The 25050-nt window shown below is 38.1% G+C and overlaps 1 protein-coding gene across 12 annotated transcripts in view; it reads right to left on the bottom strand.

The window, feature by feature from the left end:
* Positions 1 to 25050, bottom strand: part of DTNB (dystrobrevin beta) — a 208887-nt gene that overhangs the window by 109521 nt on the left and 74316 nt on the right. For all 12 annotated transcript variants that reach the window (XM_077774220.1, XM_077774219.1, XM_077774217.1 and 9 more), the window contains exon 8: positions 4630 to 4754. In XM_077774220.1, coding sequence (XP_077630346.1) covers positions 4630 to 4754 — 125 coding nt within the window. The remainder of the gene's footprint in view (positions 1 to 4629; positions 4755 to 25050) is intronic.

Here is a 25050-nt window from a genome sequence, read left to right as displayed (position 1 = left end):
AGGACAGTCTACTTCTCAAAGAAACAATAAAAAAATTACATAAGAAAACTCAGACATTCCTCAGGGAGTACTGAGAGAAATTCATAGCCTTAAATGCTCATATTAGGGGGAAAAAACCTGAAATGGATATGCTAACCAGATCTTTAAAGAAGTTCGAAAAAGAGTAGCAAGAGAAACCCAAAGAAAGTGTAACAAAAGAAATAATAAAGAGTAGAAACAAATGATATTCAAAAATACAATGCATACAATAAGAGAATCATCAAAGCCAAAAGTTGGTCTTCTTAAAGTCCACTAGATTGGACAAACCTATGGCAAAATTTGTTCAAGGGGGGGTGGAGGAAGAGAGAGAGAAACCATAATTACACAACAGTAGGAATAAAAAACGGACATTAGCACATATACTGTAGATAAAATGTTATGAATTTTGTCCCAATAACTTTGAAAATACAAATGAAATTGACAAATTCCTACAAATATAAAATGTTCTAGAGCGACTCAAAAAGAAATAAAAAATGAAGTCGTATAACTGCTTTTAAAAATGGAATTCACAGTTAAAATTTTTCCCACTGAGAAGGCTTTTGGCAGAGATAGCATCGTTGGTAAGTTGTACCAAATATTGAAGGAGCAAGTACATAATTCCAATTTTAAAAAAGCTCTTCCAAAAAATATAAAAAGAGAGAATGCTCCTCAGCTTTTTGAAGACAGCAGACTGGGAAAACTTTGTCCTAAAAACAAAACAAAACAAAACAAAAACAAAAACAAGAGAAATTACAGGACAATTGAACTCCTAAACATAGGCAAAATCTACACAAAACATTAGCACACGAAATCTAGCCTTGTATTTAAAGGAGAGTCAACTTGTGTTTATTTCAGGAATGTTTATTTGTGTAAAAGACAATGTAATTCACTACGTTAATAAAGAAACTCATAAGATCATGTCAATGAAGAAAAGCTTTTGATAACATCCATTCATGACCTCCGCCCCCCTCACCCCCAAAACAGGCACTCTTAGCAAACTAGGCATACAAGGGAAGCTCTTTCACCTGATAAACAGTTTCTATAAAACCTACATCAAATAACATATGAAATGAATACTGAAAAGCCATCTCTCTGAGATCAGCAATAACACTAGAATGCCTACTAAACCACTTCTATTTAATATTGCACTGGAGGCTCTAGCCAGCTTAAAAAGACCAAAAGAAAAAAAAAGGATGATTAATATTTAAAAGTACAAGGAGTGAGGGGTACCCGGCTGGCTCAGTCAGTTAAGTGTCCAACTTTGGCTCAGGTCATAAACTCGTGGTTCATGAGTTCAAGCCCTGTGTCGGGCTCTGTGCTGACAGCTCAGAGCCTGGAGCCTGCTTCGGATTCTGTGTCTCCCTCTCCCTCTATTCCTCCCTTGCTCACACTGCCTCTCTCTCTCTCTCAAAAATAAAAGTTTACAAAAATTAAAAATAAAAGTATAAGGAGTGGGAGGGAAGAAATAAAACTACCATTATTTGCAGGTGATATAGAAAACCTAAAAAAAATCTGAGTGCAAATTACTAAAATTAATAAGCAAATTAGGCAAGATGATTAGACAGTGGATTAAAATACAGAAGCAATTTGCATTTCCACATACCAGCAACACACTGTTAAGAAACAATTCAATAACGATACCATTTGCATGACTGTATACATTTGCCAAAACTCATTGAATTGTACACTGGAAGTGAGTACCTTTATCGTATGTAAATTATATCTCAAAAAAAAAAACTGTAGGAAAAAAGGTACCATTTGCAACAGCAACAAAGATATAGAAGAATTTTTAAGAGTACTGAAGAATTAATCTATCATATGTAATAACTTTCTGAGGAAAATATGAAGCTTTACTTAAAGGCACAAAATGACATATTTTTTTAAATGTTTATTTTGAGAGAAAGAAAATGAGCAGGGGGGTGGCAGAGAGAGAGGGAGAGAGCCCGGTGTGTGGCTTGATCTAACGACTATGAATGAGATCATGACCTGAGCCAAAATCAGGAGTCGGATGCTTAACCGACTGAGCCACCCAGATGCCCTGGCACAAAATGATATTTAAATAAATGGAAAGATGTAACACATTCATGACATGGAAGACTTAATACTATGGGTGGCTTAGTCGGTTAAGCGTCCGACTTTCGCTTAGGTCATGATCTCGCGGTTCGTGGGTTCGGGCCTTGCGTCGGGCTCTGTGCTGACTGCCAGTTCAGAGCCTGGAGCCTGTTTCAGTCTGTAACTCCCTCTCTCTCTGACCCTCCCCTACTCACGCTGTCTCTCTCTCTCTCTCCTAGAAATAAATAAAATATTAAAAAAAAATACTATAAAGATACCAATTCTCCCCTATTTGATCTTTAGATTCGATGAATCTCAGATCAAAATCCCAACAAAATTGTATGAGGGACTCAATAAACTGTCAATAAAATTTATACAAAAGAGCAAAGGGCAAAAAATACACAAGATGTTCTAAAAAAAATACTCCTTACTCTCTTACAGTAATTAACAGAGCATGATGTTGGCATGAGGGTAGACAATTTGATCACAGGAACAGGAGAGCCCAGAACCAGACCATGCACATCTGGACACTTCATTTATGACAACCATGGCACTGTAGGCCGGTGGGAAAATGACTGATCTCTCGATAAATGGCTTTGAGACAAGTTATTATTCAAGTGCAGAGAGAGAGAGAACTGGATATTCTACATCACACCATATGCAAAAATCCATTCAACATAAACTAAAAACATTAGTGAAAGGGACATCTTCAAAACTAAAAGAGAGAAAGAGAACGAGAAAACCACTACAATACTGGAGCAGCAAAAAAAAAATTTTTTTAATTAAAAAATGTAACAAACATTAACCCAAACAGGGAAAGGTTAAAAAGTTTAATCAAAAAGAAGTATTACAAGCAATATGTAAAATTCACGATGGAACACAGTGGGGAACAAAAGCATATATTTTTTTTCCCAGCAAGAGGAAACCAAAGGACAAGCAACAAAAACAGTACAAGAAAGTGAATCCAGTTATAAAGCCAACAGGTGTAATTCTGAGCTGCCAGTGGTGTGGAAGGAAGAAGACCGCACTGCGCCCGGATGGGAGGCTAAGTGCCCAGGGAAGGGGGCGCCGCACCACGTGGAAGACCACACAGAACCAGACCCACTGTCTGACTCTGTAATGATATGAACTGTAAATGCTGTTACTGGGTTTTCAACTTTTAGATTTAACCCTTAATAAATCCCAGAAGACTCCGTTACGGTCACTGAATAGAACAGAAATATCATCAGCTTTAACAATACAGAAGATAGATGACAGAAGTCAGGAGGCAAAAGGAGAAGGGAGAAGTAGACAGAAGGTACTAATTTCTTCAGTTCACACAGTTCAAGTCAAAAGAAGTTACAAGATACAGAAGTTTAAGATTAGTATTTAAAACTACAAAGGTAAAAGTAAAATAAAATAATAGGTAATCAACTTTAAAAATGCTAATATAATTATGAAAAATTGGGATGGGTTGATATGTTTAGTTATAAATGAAACTGGTTCCCTACACAACAGAAGGAATTCAATAATATCCAAAACTGGGAAGTCAAAAAATGGGACTCTGAATACATTATTTAGAGATATGGAGGTGTCCACTAGCAAATCTAAAACCCAGACAACGCATAACCAAGTGTGGGAGAAAGTGCTGCATTTCGTTATACGCTCTTTGATATTCTTTTTTTTTTTCTCTTTGGTATGCTTAATTTTTTAATTTATATGTATGTCTCATTTTAATAAAAGTTTTTCAGATTTTTGAATGAGAAAGAAATTAAAAGATCAAGAATGCTAAGTGCTTTTATTTAAGGAGGTTAAAGAAAACAGATCTCTATTCCAACAGAAAAACTTCTCAACACCCAGTAAAGACTAGTGATCAAAAGCTATTGACTTTATCCAGGAGGACATGTAACATCACCGTTTTATTCAAAGTGAAGAAACCAGTTTAGAGGCTGAATCTTAAAGTGTCACTGCTTTTCCTCTTCCTTACTCTTCCTCTTTCTCTACTTTTTTTTTTTTTTTTTTTTCCTGTCCGGCTCTCTTTCATTTAGCATGAATATTCAAAGAAAATAAAAATAAAACACTAGTTTTATTCAAAGAATACAATCTTGTGTTTCCTAATTTTCTCCCAACACACACACACACACACACACACACAAAAACAAGACAAAAACAAATTAAGCTGATTTCATTTCCACATTGTCTGAACTACTTTTAAACACCTCTGTGGGCATTACAGCTGTAGAGAAGAAATCATCGCTACCACTGACTTAAGGAAGAACACACTAACAACAAAAGGTAACCTTGCTAAAACCAGCTCAATAATTACTCTTCAATATATTAATTAATGTTTCTGTTGTGATCATTACATCACTCCGACTTCAGGGCTCAGGAGCTATCCTTCCATGTAAGTATTTAGGGTGATTTAAGTACATGAAATCTTGAAGTCTGAAGCTCCCCAAAGGTAAAGCACAAACCAGGAGGTTAAATGTTCATGGCAGGTGAAGTTGGTTGTGATCCAAAGGAATTCAGCAAGGCCTCCATTTCAGTATAATCCATACCCACATCCAGGCGTCTACTTACACTATATTTGCAAGGTCAAGTGGTTTCTCTGGTTGCTCAGGAAAAACAGGATGCGGAGGCTCTCTGGTGGGTACACACCCCAAAGATTTACTAATTGCGTGGCTCAGCTTCTTTGCAGGGGATTTCTGCATCAAAGTAGAAAATAAGGAAACAAGAAATTAAATCTTCAAAATGATGAAAAAGAATTTCACAGGAACTTGGTGGCAAGAACTGAAGAAAATATCTTTTGAATACAAGCTAAATTGCATTATAATCAACATTATCAGGCCTTACAGAATGGGACCTACAGCTATTCCGAGGTCATTTGTGGTCCTTCATTTCTACACTTACTCCCTCATTTCTACCACGCAGTCAGACTATAAAGTTACTGTTAACTCTCCTTTTGAACATCTCTCTGTGCCCTTTGCATAAACTCTCTCTTCTGATGCTTCTGGATCATTTTTGGTAAGATGTTACAGTTAATTTCCCAATCAGAGTCAGAAATTTTTGCTGGACTAAAATACTTAAAGGCTAAGATAATGCTGAGAGCTCGTGGCTTTTGAATGTTAGCAAATTAGCTGACTAAGTCACATCCCAAAACATGCCTATTAAGAGAATATTCCCAAAATAAACGTGAGGCAGAACATTTGGTGCTAAGGGTCTGGCTATGTATACAGACACAGATGAGTGCCCTCACACACACAGGCATCAGCATCAAACTCGTGACTGTAAATTCAGATATGCTGAAGGTACAAGAATAAGTTGGCATACTAATACATTTCCCTGTAATGTAGAACCATACACGCCAAATCCAAAGACTATCAAGTCTAAGATTTAGCAGTAAATATACACAGCAGTAAACAATATGCCACAAATAAGTTATTCAGAACATTCACATTGGAAACCCATATATGAAGGAAGCTCTTAATATATTGATTTTATTGCCCACCCAATTCCCTTTAAATAACACATTTGTCTGAGATTTTCTTGGTAGGATGTAAACTCCAAAAAGCTGTAAATATTTCATTCTACTCCCTCTGCTGTGTATTACCATATGTAGCACTCTAATTGAAAAACAGAACTTGTTTGCAGCCATGTGCCTTATCGATATCACATCTCCACTTAACTTTTATACGCTGCTTGTATGTATTTAACACAAAATAAGCAAAACTCTTTAAGACGGTAAGCAAAGGCTTTTAAGCAAAAGCCTTTAAGACTTTGTAGGGAAAGTTAATTAACACCTTGTTTATAATACAGACTAAATAATACCAATTTCTTCAGAAACCTCATATATTGGCTCCAAATCACCTATCACTAACCCCTTCAGCACATTAAATTCTGGGCAAAGCTTAAACGTAATATTTCCTAAAAAGCATATAAAGCTAAACAGCAAAAACCTGAACATCCCCCATAAGTGCTCTCCATTTCCCCTGGGCCCAGCGATGGGCTGAACTGTGATGTGGTCCTCACCTCTGTCTTCTACACTGCCCCCAGACCTCATGTCACTTTTCTGCCTAACATCTTTCAAAGACTCATAATCACTTACAGAATAAGATCTAAGTACCCATCATCACATTCCACACCATGTTCTCTTAGGTGCCTTTCTCAGATCACCTTTTGCCAGCCTATTTTTCTGTAAATTTTCTGCTCATCTCTCAAGACTGTGTGCAAGTCTTGCCCCAGGCCAACTTTTCTCACAGCTTCATAAGCCAGAGGCCACCTTTCCAAGCTACCCACTTGCTGTGCACAAATTTCCACTGTTATGCTTACGATGCTATCATGCTCTTTTTAATTTATGTGCCTATTTCTGTGAAACTGGTGCTCCTAAAAGGTGGGATCTACATGTTAATTATCTGTATAATTTCAGAATCTGTTCCATAATAAAATATTTTATTTGAACAATTTGCCTAGATGAATTTTCCGGACTGCTTTTTCCTGATCAAACCATATCATATACTCATTTTCTGAGTTACAACACAAGTAGGAGAGGACATCAGAGAATACCTTAACTCACCTTCACAACTAAACACTACATCTGCGATCCAGGTATTAATGTTATTATTTTTGCTATGTCTGAGAACCCCCTGGGCCATTAATTCGTGCATATAGGATTATCAGAGGCTGCTTTAGCTGCATCCTGAGCAAAAACAGCCATGAAATCACAAGTTTCACGTGTATATTTTGTAATAAACATTAAAATAACTACATAACAATTAAAATAAAAAATGGTTCCCTTTGTACCACCTAATAATCTCTAGCAGTGTGCTTGTAATGCTTTCTAAAATATTTCTTTAAAGTCAAGGTTTAAGATCAGATCCAACTTTGAGTCTCAAAAAATATAGATACGAAGGTAAAACTAAGACATCAAAGTCAATTCCAAATAATTAGAACATAATCATGAAGTTTGACATGTATGGAAAGGGAAAAAGACTGAGAATAAATACATATATTTAGGAATTACAATATTAACTAAGGGCCAGGACCAAGCCAAAAAGGATATAGTACTCTGAAAATGTTATTTATTTATTATTTTAAGTAGGCTCCACATCCAATGTAGGGCTTGAACTCATGACCCTGAGATCGCATGCTCTACTGACTGAGCCAGTCAGGTGAGGTGCCCTTACTCTGAAAATTTTAAAGACATGCATTCAATTAGGTTGCCTAAATATGTAAATAAATTATTTCCTTAAAAAGATAAATTATGATATGGACCTGAAGTGAATTTTGCTATCGAGTTTGCTTAGGAGCTAAGATTAATAAAGCCTGTAAGCACAAATCCAAAAACAGCCAGAAGCACCAAGATGGGACATTACTTCTCAGGCTCCTGGGCCACTATGACAATTCCCAGGACTTGGCAGTCAGTCACTAAATATTTACAGAAGTGAGGAAGGGAGTGAGGAAGGAAGAAAGGCAGGCCAGGTGCAGGGACTGCTGTCTTCCACATCTTGTTTAAGATACTCTGCAAGAGATGCCACCTTACATCTCTGTACCTTTCCCCTTACTTGGACTCTAAAACTAATAAATATATGGAGAGGCCTTAACCTAAAAAAGTAAACCTCTTACAAACACTTTTTTTTTCTAAATTTTTAATGTTTATTTATTTTTGAGAGAGAGAGACAGAGCATGAGTAGGGGAAGGGCAGAGAGAGAGGGAGACACAGAATCCAAAGCAGGCTCCAGGCTCTGAGCTGTCAGCACAGAGCCTGATATGGGGCTCGAACCCACGAACCACGAGATCATGACCTGAGCTGAAGTCGGACGCTTAACCGACTGAGCCACCCAGGCGCCCCTTACAAACACTTTTAGGTGATGATTTTCTTTCTTTTTAAAAAAAATTTTTTTTAAGTTTATTAATTCTTGAGAGAGAGAGAGAGAGATACAGAGCACGAGTGGTGAAGGGGTAGAAGAGAGAGAGGGAGACAGAATCCAAAGCAGGCTTCAGGCTCTGAGCTGTCAGCACAGAGCCTCATGTGGGGCCTGAACCACCAATATCATGACCTAAGCCGAAGTCAGGGGCTTAACAGACAGAGCCACCCTGGCGCCCAATCCACATTACTTAATTTCAAAACATTTCCTACCATCTCTGAAAAACACTATAGGTTACAATTTAAAAATAAATATCAGAATGTATAAAATGTGTACGTGTAGTTTAAAAAGTTATAAAACAAGTACCCACCCACCCACTAGTGTACCTGAGAAACAGAAATATGGTAGTCACTCTGAAGCCTTGCTGTGGGACCTTAGGCTAAGAGCCCCCTCCCACCATACCTGCTCCTCTCCGGGTAACCTGTATTCTGGATTTTGTATTAATCATGTCCTTGATCTTACTATTTTAGTGATTATGTATAAACACATTATTTAATACATGTTTAAAACCTATATAGACTCACATAAATATATTTTCTATAACTTGCTGCTCTCACTTAAAATTACATTACAAATCATCCCTATTGATACATGTGACATTCATTTTTTCACCAACTGATTATATTTCATTGCTTAATTGTATCATAATTTATACATTCATTCTATTGCTGATAAACATTTGGGTTGTTCCCATTTTTTCCCTCTCACTCACAGTGTTGCTATAAACTTTTGTGTCTATGTCTCCTGGTAGCCGTATGTAAGAGTTTCATCAGAGTGGAATTACTGGATCATGAGTTATGCCCACTGAATTTTACTAGGCACTGGCAACTTGTTTTTACAAAGTGGTTACACCAATTTCCATTCCCATCAGCTGTGTGAGAGACTTCATAAATCTCGACATTCAGGCTAACCCTTGTTATTGTCAGACATTTTAACATTTGCCAATCTAATGGGTGATAAATGATTTTCATTTGCAATTCCCTGATGGCCAAAAAATTGAGCATCCTTTCCAATATTTACAATCCATTTGGGTTTCTAATTCTGTGAAATGCCTATTCCTGTCTTTGGTGTAGTGTTTCACAGGGTTGCCTTTCTCTGATGGATTTGTAAGAGTTCTTTTATTTTTTGTATTTGAACTCTGTGGAAGTTATGTCTTACAAATAACTCCTACTTTAAGGCTTGTTTTTGATGAACAGTCATCTTTTTTTTAGGAAGTTTCTTTGTTCTGTTTTATTTTTGTTTTAATTTGAGAGAGAGTGTGAGAGCAGAGGAGAGAGGAAAGGGAGGGAGAGAGAGGGGAAGAAAGAATCTTAACTAGGCTCCATGCTCAGCACAAAGCCTGACACGGGCGGGGCTCAATCCTATGACCCTGGAATTAGGACCTGAGCTGAAATCAAGAGTCAGATGTTTAATCAACTGAGTCACCCAGGCATCCTGATGAATAGACATCTTTATCGCCATATGGCAGTCCCAATTTATTAATCTTTTCCTTTATATTTTGTGCTTTTTGTATCTTAAGAAATATTTCCCTCCCTGAGGTCACAAAGATATTCTCCCACATTGTCTTCTAAAGTTTTCTCGTTTGTCTCTTTCATATTTAATTTGAATCAACTTAGAATTAATTTTTTTTGATAGGCATGAGGAAAGAATCCAATTTTATTCTTTATAGATAACCAATTGCCACAGGATCATTTAAGAGTTTATTGGTTTTCTACTCAGTATTCCATTTCTATCTCCGTGCCAGTGTAACAGTGACTTACCTGTTGTAGCTTCCTCTTATCTTCTCAGGTAGTAAGTACCTTATTCCTGACCCCTTGCATTTCCACTTAAATTTTAAAATGAGTTTGTCACTTAGTACAAAAAGTCCCATGGGGATTTTGATGGGAACTAATAAAATCTATAGATACTTTTGGAGAGAAATGACCTTAATATACTGAACATTCCTTTCATCAATCTGTTCATCTTCTCGTATATTTAAGCCTTCTCTTTAATGTCTTTCAACAAGTTATATACGATCTATACATCCCTCTTACTTCTAGTTAATTTACAGATAAATTTTGTAACCAGCAACACTGCTCTTTTTATTTTTAAGAATTATAGTAAGATATACATAAAATTTACTGCCTTAACCATTTTAAAGTATGCAGTTCAGTAAAGTACATTCACATGGTTGTGCTAACAATCTCCAAAATTTTTTCATCTTGCCAATCTGAAACTCTATACTCATTAAACAACTCCTCATTTCCCCCTCCTCTGAACCACTGGCAATCACCAGTCTTCTTTTTGGTTCTATGAACTATCTACTATCTATCTACTATTATAGATAACCTCATATAAGTGGAATCCTGCAGTATTTGCCTTTTTGTGACTGGCTTCAAATGCTTAGAATAACGTCCTCAAGGTTCGTCCATGTTGGAACATGTATCAGAGTTTCTTTCATTGTCAAGGTTGAATAATATTCCATTGTATATACTGCATTTTGTTCACCTATTCATCCATCAATGGACACTTGAGTTGCTTCCAAGTTTCAGCTATTGTAAATAACGCTGTTATGAACATGGGTGTACAAATATCTCAAGACTATGCTTTCATTCTTTTGGTATATACCCAGAAGTAGAATTATTGGTAATTCCATTTTTAATTTTTTAAGGAACCTTCATACGGTTTTCCATAGTGGCTGCATCATTTTACATTCCAGCAAAGGTGGGTTCCAATTTCCCTATATACTCACCAACACTTCTTTTTAAATACTAACCATCTTAATAGATGTGAGGAATATCTCATTGTGGTTTTGATTTGCAATTCCCTAACGATTAGTGATGTCATATATCTTTTCATATGCTTGTTAGCTATTTATTTTTTTTTTATGTTTATTTATTTTTGAGAGACAGAAACAGATCATGAGTGGGGGAGGGGCAGAGAGGGGGGGAGACACAGATTCTGAAGCAGGCTCCAGGCTCTGAGCTGTCAGCACAGAGCCTGACATAGGGCTCGAACTCACAAACTGTGAGATCATGACCTGAGCCAAAGTCAGATGATTAACTGACTGAGCCACCCAGGAGCCCCAGCCACTTACTCTTTTTAAGGAGACAGAAGTTCTATTGAATACACCACAATGGAGCAGCAGGCTGGACAGCAAAGGAGAGGCTGCCACTTGTTAGCCATTCTGATATCATCTTCGGAGAAAAGTCTATTCAAGTCCTTAGCCTATTTTTCAATCGAGTTGCTTGTTTTTTGTTGTTGAATTACAGGAGTTCTATAAATTCTGGATATGAACCCCTAATCAGATATATGATTTGCAAATATTTTCTCCCATTCCATCATTTGTCTTTTCATTATGTTGTGTTTGTGTCCTTTGATAAAAAGAAGTTTTTAATTCTACTGATTTATCTAGAGATTCTTTCACACTCCCTACACTGACAGTCATCATCATGATGGCAATTTGGTTTCCTTTTAGTTCAAACATCTCCTTGTTTATTATGCTGCATAGGATTACCAATAAAATGCTAAGCGGAAGTGGTGATAGCAAGCTTCTTTCTTTTGTTTTCAATCTTAAATAATTTCAACATTTCACCAGTAAAAATAATAGATACTCTCAGTTTTTATAAATATCCTATATTAAGGAAGTTCCTTCTATTCCTGGGTGGCTAAGGATTTTTGTTTCGAAGGTGTTTTGCTGTGTGTGAATGTATATATGTGTGTGTGTATTTAAATTATCAGTGGATATTGGGTTTTATTAAATGTCTGCTATAAGTCTTTTGAGATAATTATATGGACTCAATCCATCAATCTAAGAATTTGGTTGTTAAAATAATTTATCTATAATTGCTGGAATAAAACCAGGGTGATCATGCTGTAGTTATCTTTTGTCTACACTACTGGATTCAGTTTCATAGTATTTTGTTTAGGTTTTTATTTCTGTTCATGAAAACAGCTTATAAGTTTCCTTTCTTGTTGTCCTCATGAGGTTTTGGTATCAAGGTTCTTCTGACTTCAAGAATGAAACTGGAATGCTCATTATTTTTTCTGGAATCTAGAAAATTTTACATAATGCTGGAATTCATCTTTTCTTTGAATGCTTGTTGAAACTCATGTCAAGTCATTCAGGCCTGGCTGTTTACTTTGAAAAGACTTTATGCTACTAATTCAAATTCTTTAATGATTATACCACCATTTGGGTTTTTTTATTCCATCTCAAACCAGTTTTGGTTAAGTAGGACTGTTTGAGGAATTTGTTCATTTCAACTAAGTTTTCAATAACCAATGTACCACTAGTGTAATTAATTATTGGATACATTCAAATTTCCTATAGTCTGTTTTTTGTCTAATGATTCTAACAATTGTTGAGGGAAGTGTGTTAAAATAACCATTTAAAGATTTTTTTTGACTTTTTATTGTGCCTCTATTAGTATTATTTATGAATTTTACAGCTACATTATTAATTGTATATTTGTTGAGAATTGTTAACTGCATCTTTTTACCTTTAGCAAACTAGCTCTGGTAAAAAAATTTTTATTGTGATCAAATATACATAGTATAAAATCTATTTTCTGAAATTAATATAGTTTCACTGAATTTTTTTGGCTGGTACTTTGCCTGCTTTGTCTTTTTTTATCCTTAACATTCAACTTTTCTGTTTATTTATTCACTTACTTTTTCTTATAAGCAGCGTGAAGTGAAATTTTAAAAAAATATCCAGTTGATGGGCACCTAGGTGGCTCAGTTGGTTAAGCATCTGACTCTTGATCTTGGTTCTTGGCTCGGGTCATGATCTCACAGTTTGTGAGTTTGAGCCCTGCACTGGGCTCTGCACTGATGGCATTGAGCCTACCTGGGATTCCGTCTCTTTCTCTCTGCCCCTTCCCCACAGTGATCTTTCTCTCTCTCTCTCTCTCTTCCAAAATAAATAAACTTTAAAAAAAAGAAATGAAAAAAATATCCATTTGACAACTGCTGCTTTTTATCTGGAAATTTTAATTTGCTGATTACTAATGTACTTTTACTTATTTCTATACCTTATTTTTTTTTTTTAATATTTTTTATTTATTTCTAGGACAGAGAGAGAGACAGCGTGAGCAGGGGAGGGTCAGAGAGAGAGGGAGACACAGACTCTGAAATAGGCTCCAGGCTCTGAGCTGGCAGTCAGCACAGAGCCCGAGGCGGGGCTCGAACCCACGAACCGCGAGATCATGACCTAAGCGAAAGTCGGACGCTTAACCGACTAAGCCACCCAGGTGCCCCTACTTATTTCTATACCTTATTATATCATTTCTTTTATTATTTGTGTCATTATTTTCCCTACATCTTTATCTTTTCTTACTTTATAGGTTTTTTCTTTTTCTCATTTTGTTTTCCTTTTATGGCAAATTATACTCTGAGTCTACTCTTTTAGTGGTTGCTTTTTGTTGTTTGTTTGTTTCCTGAACTAGAAGCAATAGTTAATAAGAATGTAGTGTCGGGGCATCTGAGTGGCTCAGTGGGTTAAGCAGCCAACTTCAGCTCAGGTCATGATCTTGCAGTTTGTGAGTTCAAGCCCCATGTCAGGCTCTGGGCTGACAGCTCAGAGCCTGGAGCCTGCCTCAGATTCTGTGTCTTCTTCTCTCTCTGCACCTTTCCTGCTCATACCCTGTCTCTCTCAAAAATAAAACAAGAAAAAAAAACCATAAAAAATAAAAGAATGTAGTGTCAAGTTCCTGACAGGTGCTTTGCACAAAGTAAGGCTCATTTAACCCTCCCAATAGCCTTATGAACTAGGTGTTAACAGTCTCAATTTTATAGGTGTGAAACTAAAGCTCATGTAAACTAGGCATATCTTATTCTTTTCACAGTACAACACAGCCTCTCTACACCTAATTACTCAGAGAAAGAACACATAGAGATTAGGAGGGGCAGCCCAGGACAGTGAGACATTCTTCTTGCAAGGAGTCAGCAACAGACAAGGGACACCACATACCACCATGGAGGTTGTGAAGGGGAAGCCTGGCTGAGTCAGGGACGGGGACACAGAGTTTCCAACCGAGGGGCAGACTCCCATTAGGGAGCGAAGGTGCTTTGTGCAGTTAGTGCGGCACTGTGTGCTCCCGTGCCAGGGCTAACACTGCTTTCCTCAGATAACCGTGGTCCAGGCACTAAGACACTCCACACATTTTTTGCTGTAGAGCTCAGATGATGGTATTTTCGATCAGCCTCAAGCTAATTGCTTGCCCAGCACAGGCTTCAGCTCAGGGCACATGCTGACAGGCCCTGACGCTGGGGAGCACAACAGCCTAATGGAAAAAGCTCAAGATTGGTGCCTTGGAGGCCATTTCTGTCATGTTCACTTCAAATTACTCTCACCGAGTCCATCAACCTGAGCTCCAAGCCACCACTGAAGGGATCCAAGCAAAAACATAAAACTATTAAATCCTCAGACAAGCCAGAAACCTCCACTAACTATTTTAACATGAGTTACTGCAATCTTAATTAGCATCTGTACTCTGACTCTGTTAACTTAAAATCCTTTACCTCTACTCATGCCTCAACCACATTCATGTCATTGTTTACTTCTCTAGCTGCATCTTACTTTAAGTCCACCAAAATTAGTCGATTATTATTATTTTACGCATGATGCTTATTTACAATTACCAATTCCACTGTGCACCAATTCTTCTTGTATCCCATTTCTTCCTTATTGCTTTAATTTCTTTTTTCCCCAAAGTATATACTTCATTATTCCTTCAGCAATGGTCTACTGGGGGCAAAACCACTAAGAACATTTGCAAAAATAGACCTTTTTTTCTTCTTTGCTCTTGAATAGTTTAGCTAAGTACAGAATTCTAAGTTGATCTTTTTGCTCTATCCTTTAATTGCCTTTCACATTTTCCATTTCCCTATACCTGTGTTCAATATTCTATATCTGGGTTAATTTCTTCAGATCTGTTTTCCATTCCCTATTTTTTGCTGTAGCTGTCTCTAATTTGCCATTCAACCTCTACTGAACCTTAATAGTTTTTATTCCTAGAAGTTCAACTTACTCCTTTTTCGTATTGATTGTTGCATTCTAAAATGTCACTCTTCCTAAACATACTTCTTTATCTTTTTAAATGTAGAATTTTCTAAAGTTGCTGGCACACTAAAACTCCTATTTGCTGATTCTCCTGCTGATCATTTCATAACTGACTGCAATTTTTGATAATGAGTTCACCTTTAACAGAGACTGCTTTTTGTATGGAGTCCCATTTGTACCTTCTTCAGGCTAGTGGAGTATTTTTAATCCCTTTTTCAAGGAGGCTGCCCTTCTCAAGTCCCAGCCTTTACAAAAATATCACTTCTATTCATCTTGAATGGATCCAAGTTAGATTTCCGATGTCATGGGGGCATTAAGCCCTAACCACTGCTCTAAAGCCACTGCTGATAACTCCCTGGGGGACCACAATTTGGGGGTTAATTTTTGATAGCCAGATATTTCTGTTTTATTCAAATTCAATTGTGCATTTTAGTTTTGTTATTGTTACATTTAATCCACCATGCTTGTCTGTCACTGGGGATGGAGGATTACAGTTAGCTCAGTCTGCCATGTTGCAGAAACCAGCAGTTTTAAGTTGATGCAACAGACAGACCTACAGAAGTTGAATTATTCTTGTATTTCCAAGATAAATGCTACTCGTCATGCTCAAATTAATTTACCTTTTTTTTTGAGACAGAGAGAGCACACATAAGTGAGGAAGAGGGGCAGAGGAAGAAAGAGAGAATCCTAAGCAGGCTCCATGTTCAGTGCAGAGCCCAATGGGGGTCTTGATCCCACGACCCTGGGATCATGACCTGAGCCAAAATCAAAAGAGTTGGATGCTCAACCAAGTGAGCCTTTCAAGCACCACTACTAATTTTTTAAATGTAGGATTTGGGCATCTATATTCTTTTAAAAATATGTTTAATTTTTGAGACAGAGAGCATGAGCAGGGGAGGGCAGAGAGAGAAGGGGACAGAGGGTCCGAAGCAGGCTCTGTGCTGACAGCAGTGAGCCCGATGTGGGGTTCGACCTCCCGAACCGTGAGATCATGACCTGAGCTGAATTCGAACACTCAACTGATTGAGCCACCCAGGTGCCCCTTGAGCATTTATATTCTTAAGTAAGGGTGGCTTATTGCTTTCTTTTCTGGTGCCTATTTGTAGATGGAAGTTATGCTGGCCTAGCAAAATTGGTTAGATGGGCTCCAATCTTTTCTTGTGCTCTGACATGGCAAGTATACAATGAAAACTATCTGTTTCTTGAAGATTTGAGAGAACAACATCTGTAAAACAGTCTAGGCTTGAGGCTTTCTTTAGTGTGTAGATCTTTGATTCTCATTCCGATATTTATAACTGGTTTGTAACCTATTCAGATTTTCTACCTTATACTAAATTTGTCAATATCTGTTTTCCTAGAAAACTGTCCATTTCATGTAGGTCTTCTCATTCATCAGCATCAAGTTTTTAGTCATACTTTTTACGTTTATTAGTCATACTTTTTCAGTTTCAGAGTTGAAATCTCATTTTGTTTATTTTCTTTTTTTGCCAGATAATACATTTAAGGCTATAATTTTTCCTTTGTGTATTATTTAAGGACATAGGTTTAGACATGTGCTTTCCAGTCATTTAACTTTGATAATTTTGATCATCCATTATCTTTACCCCATAAGTTTAGAACTCCAGATGTGTATACAGGCTAGTTCTTCTTTCTGTTGTTGATTTCTACTTTTACTGCACTGTGGCTGGAGAATGATCCACTCTGACACAAGGCCAGAAGGAGAGGAGGGGGCGGGGCATGTGGAGTTCGGAGGGAATAAACTTCACAAGCAGACTTCGTGGAGGAGTAGCAAGAAGTGCAGTGTGCTGGGAGCGGAGCAAAGAGAAGGTGAGATGGTAGGGGCTTGGGTGGCCGTAGGGCCTTATCCTGAATGAGATGGGAAGCCAGAGGAGGGTATGGAACAGGCAAGGATGTAAGGTGTTTCATAGGATCTCTGTGGCTGCTATACTTAGAACAGACTGAAGGTCACAAGGGCAGAATGAGGGACACCATCGAGAAAGGCTCCAAAATAATTTGAAAATGTATATACTTATACACATACAAAAAATAGACATTAAGTTACTAAAAACAGGACAAATAGGCTGACAACTGAGAGCAACTCTTGTAAGTTATACCTTTTGTTAGCATTTTGAACTGCCACTTTGTCTCTCCCGATGTTGTTTGCCTTGTTTTCTCTCATATTCATATTTTATACCTTTTTTGTCCCTTCATGGTCACCTTTTGAATCCTTGTGTAAAACAGCATACTGTGGGGTTTTTGTTGTTTTTGTTGCATTGTGAAATCTGAGTTTTTACCTCTTAACTAGGTATGTTTAATTCATTTTCATTTACTGTAATTATTGATATGTACATTTCAATTTATTCGTAGCCACTTACTTTGTGCTTTCTATTTACCACAGTCTTCTTTTCTTCTACTTTCATGTCTCCTTTTGGATTGTTCCAGGTTGTTTCTGCTACAGTTTTTCTTTTAATAGTTTTAGGGGACTAGATTTTATACTTAATTTTAGTACTGCCCTTACATTAAAAAAATTTTTTTTCTAATGTTTATTTATTTTTGAGAGAGAGAAACAGAGTGTGAGTTGGGGAGGAGCAGAGAGAGAGGGAGACAGAATCAGAAGCAGGCTCCAGGCTCTGAGCTGTCAGCACAGCCCAACGTGGGGCTCAAACCCACAAACCGTGAGATCAGCACCTGAGCCGAAGTCAGATGCTTAACTGACTGAGCCACCCAGGTGCCCTTGCCCTTACATTTTCAATGCATACCATGTTTTCTTATAAATTAGAGTTGACTAAATTTTATCCTCTTCCTCCTGAAATCCTAAGCATGCTTTTATTTCCCTTTCATGCCACCCAAGCACAAATTCCATGTTGCTATCTTTGCTGATTGAAGTTACAACTTACTTCTCTTTTACAACCAACGTTTCTTTAGATTTAACATTGTTTTCCTGCTTTCTCTGCTTCTTCTTTTCTCTTGTATCCTATTGCTACCATTTTGGGTCATTTTTTTTCTCACTACAGTGTATCTTTAAATTAGTTCATTCAGCAAAGGGCTGTCAAAGTCCTTCAAGTCTGAAAATGTTATTATGAGTGCCCTCACCGCTGAAAGATAGTGTGAGTGAGAAGAGAATTTTAGATTCTGATTTATTTTCTCTCAGCATCTTTAAGACATTGTGCTACTGTTTTCCTAAAACCGGAGATTAAATCTAATACATTTGGATTCTCATTCTTTTGTATACCATCAGTCTCTTCCGTCTGGTATCTCTTAGGAATTTCTCTTCATCATTATCACCAGGATGTATATAGGGGCTGTTTTGTGTTGTTCCTGTTTAAATATATTCTTCTTGACACATAGTAGGCTCTTTCTATTTAAAGGCTTGCACTTTTTCAGTTCTTGCAACTCCTATTAGATAAATATTGTAACATCTACATGGCCCTAAATGCCTTAACCTTTGTTTCAAACTCTTATCTCCTGATGCTGGGTTTTGAGAGAATTTCTCACCCTGTTTTAGTTCACTAATTTGTTCATAGCTATATCCAGTTTGCTATAACCTATCCAATGAGCTTGTTCAACAACCATATTTTTTTCATTTTAATTACTGTTGACCATTTCATAACCTGTGTTTCTTGTATTAAGCATGGAAGTCTATCCTTGGTCCTCTAAGAAAATTAAATTGACCTATTTTTAAAGTTTTTTCTCATTGTTCTACTTCCTAATGTGCTCTCCTATTTTTATTTCATGGTGCTAGGCCTCCTCTGGGTTTTTGTGGTTCTTGGCCAGGCAAATATCTCCCCCAGGACTGCTCAGCTTCTATCTTAGCCAGCAGTGGCCTTCCGGCCAGAGGATCTCACACAGAATCTGTCCTGACAAAGTAGGCAGATCAGCTTGGGGTCCTGGCAGCAGTGACGACCTCAAACAGGCAGTGTAAGGCAGCTCATTTCTGCAACTTCTCATTTAATATATACCTGCTCTGCTTAAAGATGTCTTACGGCTTGAGGTCTGGAACATTCCTTTCCTTTTCTTTTTTTATTTTAAGTTTTTATTTACGTATTTGAAAAAGAGAGAGAGCACGTACGCGAGAGCTGGGAAGGGGAAGAGAGATCAGGAGAGGGAGAATCCCAAGCCGGCTCCCTGCTGTCAGTGCAGAGCCTGACACAGGGCTCAATCTCACAAACTGTGGATTCACGACCTGAGCCGAAATCAAGAGCCATATGTTTAACCACTTTACTGACTGAGCCACCCAGGCATCCTTCCTTTTCTTTTCAATCTTTAAAAGGAATTTATTCATCTAACTTAAACTTTTATCATTTCTATGGGTTTGGCGCAGAAGAAGGAAGAAGCTCTGTAAAGAGTATCTTTAAATACTCGCTCTGAACTCTCCTAAGCCTCTTTCTGGAATTCTTATTAAATGGCAATCTTCCATTTATCCTCCATGTCTTAATTTTTTTTCTATTACTTTATCTTTTTGCAATGTGCCTAGGAACATTTCTCAGCTCTAGTTTCCAGCTCACAAATTTGCTCTTCAACTGGAAAGACTGTCAATTTAGCCCATCAGATGAATGTTGTTTTGACAATCAAAATGGTAATTTCCTGGATCAATACTTAATTATGTTTGGTAGATAAAATAATGGATCACCTCTCTCCAAAGGTTTCAATTATACATATTATAAAATTTAGTTTCATTTATTCTATTAATTCTATGTCTAAGATAAATTCTATTATCTCTTCTGCAAGGTTGTGTTCCTCTGGTTTTTGGTGATTTTTAGCAAAGTGCTCATCTTTGCTGTCAAGGCTCTGTTCAAACAGTCTATCTGTGTGCACTAGCTACTCAGAGGGAAGGAGCATTTCCAGTGAGAGTGGCAGAGGGACAGGAGGTGCCACCTCATGGAAAGGCTTTGTACCTGGTCTTCTGAGCATGGCAGCTTCTCGTTCTCCTGGAATTCATCAGGCACCTGAACTCAGCCCTCTCCAACCCCGGGTCCTGTAGACACTACACCTGCCTGAGACACCTGCATCACCGTGCAACAGTACCAGGGTCACTCTGTCATTGCCCTGCACCCTTCACAGCCCCCTGTAACAACTACTTCCAAATGGAAGTAGATACCATTCTTCTAGATGCTGTTCCTGCCCTGAGCAGCAATACTTTCCTGACCTTGTTTTGGAGTAAGGTTTTCTTTTGCAAGCAGATCCCATGTGCTTTTCGTGGGGATTCTTCACAGTCCAGGGTCTGCCATGGGATTTCCTTCTTTTTTTACCCCCTTTAGTATACCTGCAGATTATTATTTAAATTCTAATGTATCATTTCTAAGTAACTGGGACAAGAAGGGATGGCTGTAGCAGGTCCTCAGTCCACTACCTTGAAATGGAATGCCCACTTCTTTTTTTTTAAATTAAAGTTAATAAAAATTTATTTTGAAAATGTTGTAATATCTCTTGTGGTATATTATTACTTTTTGTCTTCAGAACAACTACTTCAGAAAGTAAAAAACTTGAATTGTTAAGCTCCAGTTTAACTTAGTTTGTAAGGCTATAATTTTAGTTGATTAATGTATGAGAGAAATATAATCCATGTAATTTTGTTACTCTTCCAAGATTTAAGAGTATTGGCTCTCTGACAGTTATGGCAGTGTGGTTAGGTAAAATGAAATATAATTAGTATACATATGGCCCCTGAAACATGCTTATAAGTTACAACAACCTCTTAACCCACAAAAAAGGAACCACTGCTCTTCCAGCTGGTCCACCGAGAGGTGAGGCAGGCGCTGCACACGGAGCGGCAAACCGCTTCAGCTCGTCTTTCAGGAGAAGAAGACAGCCCTGTGGGAATGCATTATCGACAGACTGACGTCCTAGGGGTGCCATGGTCACCAACGCAGTATTTATGGCTCCAAACATACTGGCCCCGGGTGACAGTGGCACCTTTGAAGCACAAACAACTGCTACATTAAATGCAAGTAAATTAAAACTGAAAAAGTTGTGAATGCGTGTAGACAAAAACACAGTTCAAGGCCACACTTGGCTCCCAACTGAGTTGTCGTATCAAGCTAACCTGAGTGGAAAGCATTCCGTTTTGTGTGGGAGGTGACACCCTTCACAGTCAACACAACAGTGAAAAACATGGTGCTGAGTGTGAATTATGCTACAAAACGTCAGTTTGATGCCATGGATAGAAATTTCTTTCTCTGTAGCTCTAACTGCAGTTCACATTCCCATCCTCTTCAAACAATTTGTTAGGATTTTTATTGCTCCGTAAAAGAATTAAAAGTAATCCATTCCTTATAAACGAAGATGTGGACAACCAGTAAGGTGCATACACTGCGGGTAGGAGTACACAGAGGTAAAGCCACCTTGGAAAGCAATTTTGCAATATCTAGTAAACCTGAAGGTGCACTGTGCCCTTGAATCAGGGATCCTACCCCCTAAAACACACCCCAGAGAAGCTCCACACCAAACAAGATGACCTGCACCAGAAAATCCACTAAAACTTTGTTTGGAAAAGTAGAAAATTAGAAACAAGTCGAATGTCAGTCAGTAGGAGAGTAAACTGTGGTATATTAACAGAATTAAATCCTGTATGACACTAACTGCAACATAGGAGATCATTTAAAAAACAATGTAGGTAAAAAAGAAGCTGCAGAAAACTATATGCACTGTGATGTTATTTTGATAAAGTTTCAAAATATAAGAAAGAATGCTATATATTTTAATAGTCACATACATATGTATAACAAAAAAATACAAAAATATGAATGGAAATACTAAACACCAAAATCACAGTAGAGGTTACCTCTGAGGAGGAAGGAGAATGGGTATGTATTGCAGACTTCTTTCCATTATCTGTACACAAAAATCTATTTCACTTATTTTGACTGCTACATATACAGAATTTTATAGGTAAGTTATATATATCATATATATATGATATATATATCATACATATCATACATACATATATATATATAATAACAAATTTAACCATTTTACTACTATTGGATATTTTGGCATTTCCTTTGGGGTGGGGGGTATAGGCTAAGACAAGTAATGCTGATATGAGAGCCTCATCTAGAGATCCTAATAATACTTGGTGCAAATGTTTTCGTGGAAGAATTCCTAGATGGAGAATTGTTGGGTCAAAGGTTGTATTCATTGAAAATCTTATTTTTCAAATGTATCCATTCATACTCCTGCCAAAATCTTCTATAGAGTCCTCTTCCCCACATTGCTGCCAGAACTGAATATTATCAATCTCTTAAGAGTCAGGTGGGCATAAAATGAACATTTCCATGATCAAAAGTAGCTTAAAAACTGGAACAAGTAGGGAATGCCAACTTTTCGAAAGGTCTTTAATACACACTGATGTATAGAGGCTAATGACATGCTGAGGATTAACGATATAATTGAACATACAGACAAATGAACAGCTACTTACAATGGTGTGGCAAGTGCTTTGAGAGAGATGTTCAGTGTGGTACAGCAGAGCATGAACAGACAAAGAAGTCAGCCTGGGGGCCCAGGAAAAGAGGCCACAGCTAAACTGAATTGTAGAGGCCCTACAGAAGGTGGCAAGGGAGATGAGGTGGAGAGGAGGAAAAGGCAGCCAGAACAACAGATTCAAAGAAAGGAAGATAAGGGGCGCGTGGGTGGCTCAGTCGGTTAAGTGTCCGACTTTGGCTCAGGTCATGATCTCACAGTTCGTGGGTTCCAGCCCCGCACTGGGCTCTGTGCTGACAGCTCTGAGCCTGGAGCTTGTTTCAGATTCTGTGTCTCCTTCTCTCTCTGCCCCTCCCCGCTCATACTCTGTCTCACTCTATCTCTCAAAAATAAATACATGTAAAAAAATTTTTTAAAAAAAGAAAAAAAGGTAAGAAAACATGGTGAAGAAGAACCTGAAAACAGTTTTACACTGCTAGAGTGCTGCCTGAGAGCAAAAGCTATAAATAAAAGTCCCAGACCAAAGACATGATTATAAAAGCTTTCAAATATTACTTGGTAAGAGAGAACTTCAATGTGTTATCAATCATCTGATTTACAAGTTGCTTCCAGTATACACTGAGCAGACAGTTCTCTGGCTCGAACACAGTGACAGGGTGCATGGCAAAATAGAAAGTGTGACCAATACTTCAGGTTTCAGCAAACAAAGGGTCTAGTCAGCTAAAACCAAAAGCAGCAGAGCACGGAGTACTATGGAAGTAGACTGGTAGGCAGTCCGAGTCCTAAGAAAGAGAGGCTGGAGGGAAGCATGGGGTCAAGAGCCCAGAAGACCCGCCACGTGCATCTGCGCACAGCAGCCCTGGCCGGAGCCTGGAATCTAACAGGTGCTAGAAATGTTTATGGAGGGATTACCAGGGAAGAGAGCTCTTTGCCTGGCTTGGATCACCACCTGGATGACTACACCTGGTCACCCAATACCTGCAAAGACCGTCACAAATACTGCCACAAGTCGTGGCAGGAGGAGAGGCAGGAGTCAGCACCATCCATGAGACAGACATGCCCAAGTCAGGAACCAAAGACCACCACCACCACCATCACCTAACACTGCTCTAAAATAGTGTTTCCCAAACTAGCCTGAAGATTAAAAAAAAAAAAATCCTGGGGTACTTATTTTAAAAACAAAACAAAGCAGATTCTTTTGCTTCAACCCAGACCTATTGAGATAAAATTCCCAGGTGTAGAAGCTTGGTACTTTGTATATTTAATAAGCTACCCAGTGGAGTCTTTTCAGGCAAATTTGGGAAACTACTACTCTAGAAGTTCCTACCAACACTGAAGAGTTTCTTTGAAGTTGTAACTATTGGAAAATTACTAACTTACTGTTTCCTATAAGTGATACAGTGGTCTACTTAGAAGTGCAAGCGGATTGACTGAAATGTTATTAGAAACATGTATTGACAGAAAAGCCAGTGAGGCTTCAAGATGGAAATGTCTATTAGACCACTGAATATAGAAGTCCTAACCTGGATAAGAAGCCTGGGCTGGAATTAAGAACTACAGAAATCTCTCCATGTCCAGAAGGATCATTTAAAAACCTGGAACTGTGTGAAACATTCAGAGGGAGGGCATTGAAAGAAAAGAAAACGCAGCTTGGGAGAGAATGCCAGGGAACATGGTGTCTGGTTTATCAGAGGTGATCAAAAGATTTCGTCAGTAACACATGAACATTCCATAACTGAACACTCTGTAGTCACTAAATGGACAGAGAATGTAAGGAATATATAATACACATGTAATAAACTTCTCTAGAGAAACGGTTTTCCCCTAAATCTGCACCAAGAGATCTCAGAAAGCACCAGGCAACAATTCTGATACACGTGGGTTAGTGCAGAAACAGGTCATTTGCATTGCTGGGTCACAGGTCCCTATACTTCTCTCTACGCATGGAAGTGGGGTGTATATTCTCCAGTCCCGCTCTGGTGGCCAGCTGTCAGAATCAGGAATTCTCTACACCTGGACAAAGGGCTGTGGGAAGTCATGACCACTAGAGGAGACCGCTCATTTGAAGAAGACGTTCGGGCAAGTCATTCATTTCTCTATGGATGGAAAACCTCCCTATCATCTCTGCTCTAAGAATATTCAGGCTGGCTGGAAAAAAAATGCCTTATTGTTCATAAACTATACACCAATACTTCCTTTGATAAGCATCCATCTTTTTAAACAGCTGGGTCCATTTCAAATGTTCTGCTTTCAAATTCAGCACTTCTGCAGCTGTAAATGGGTTTAAGAATAAATAGTGTGTCCAAATACCACAGTAGAGTGGGGGCAATGCTTAGATGCTGAAAAAAAAAGCAGTATTTTAAACATCCCAATCAACCTACTGAAAATGCTGATTAATGCTGTCAAGGTATCTCTAGCCTATTCCTTCTATCTCTCAGATGGCACTAGAAAGTCCACAATTTCAGAGGGAGCACCTTGGTCAGTGAAGCAGTCAGCTGAGCTGTCGGTCAAGAGAACTTCAGGGCAATTCTTCTCCTCAGGCCTTTACACCACAGGGACAGGAGAAGAGACAGGCACCCAGAGCTCTGCACCTGCCTGGCAAGACCT

This window comes from Crocuta crocuta, unplaced genomic scaffold (assembly GCF_008692635.1).
Source record: "Crocuta crocuta isolate KB4526 unplaced genomic scaffold, BGI_CrCroc_1.0 scaffold246, whole genome shotgun sequence".
In the NCBI taxonomy this organism is placed as follows: Eukaryota; Metazoa; Chordata; class Mammalia; order Carnivora; family Hyaenidae; genus Crocuta; species Crocuta crocuta.
This window is presented reverse-complemented; position numbering and strand designations above follow the sequence as displayed.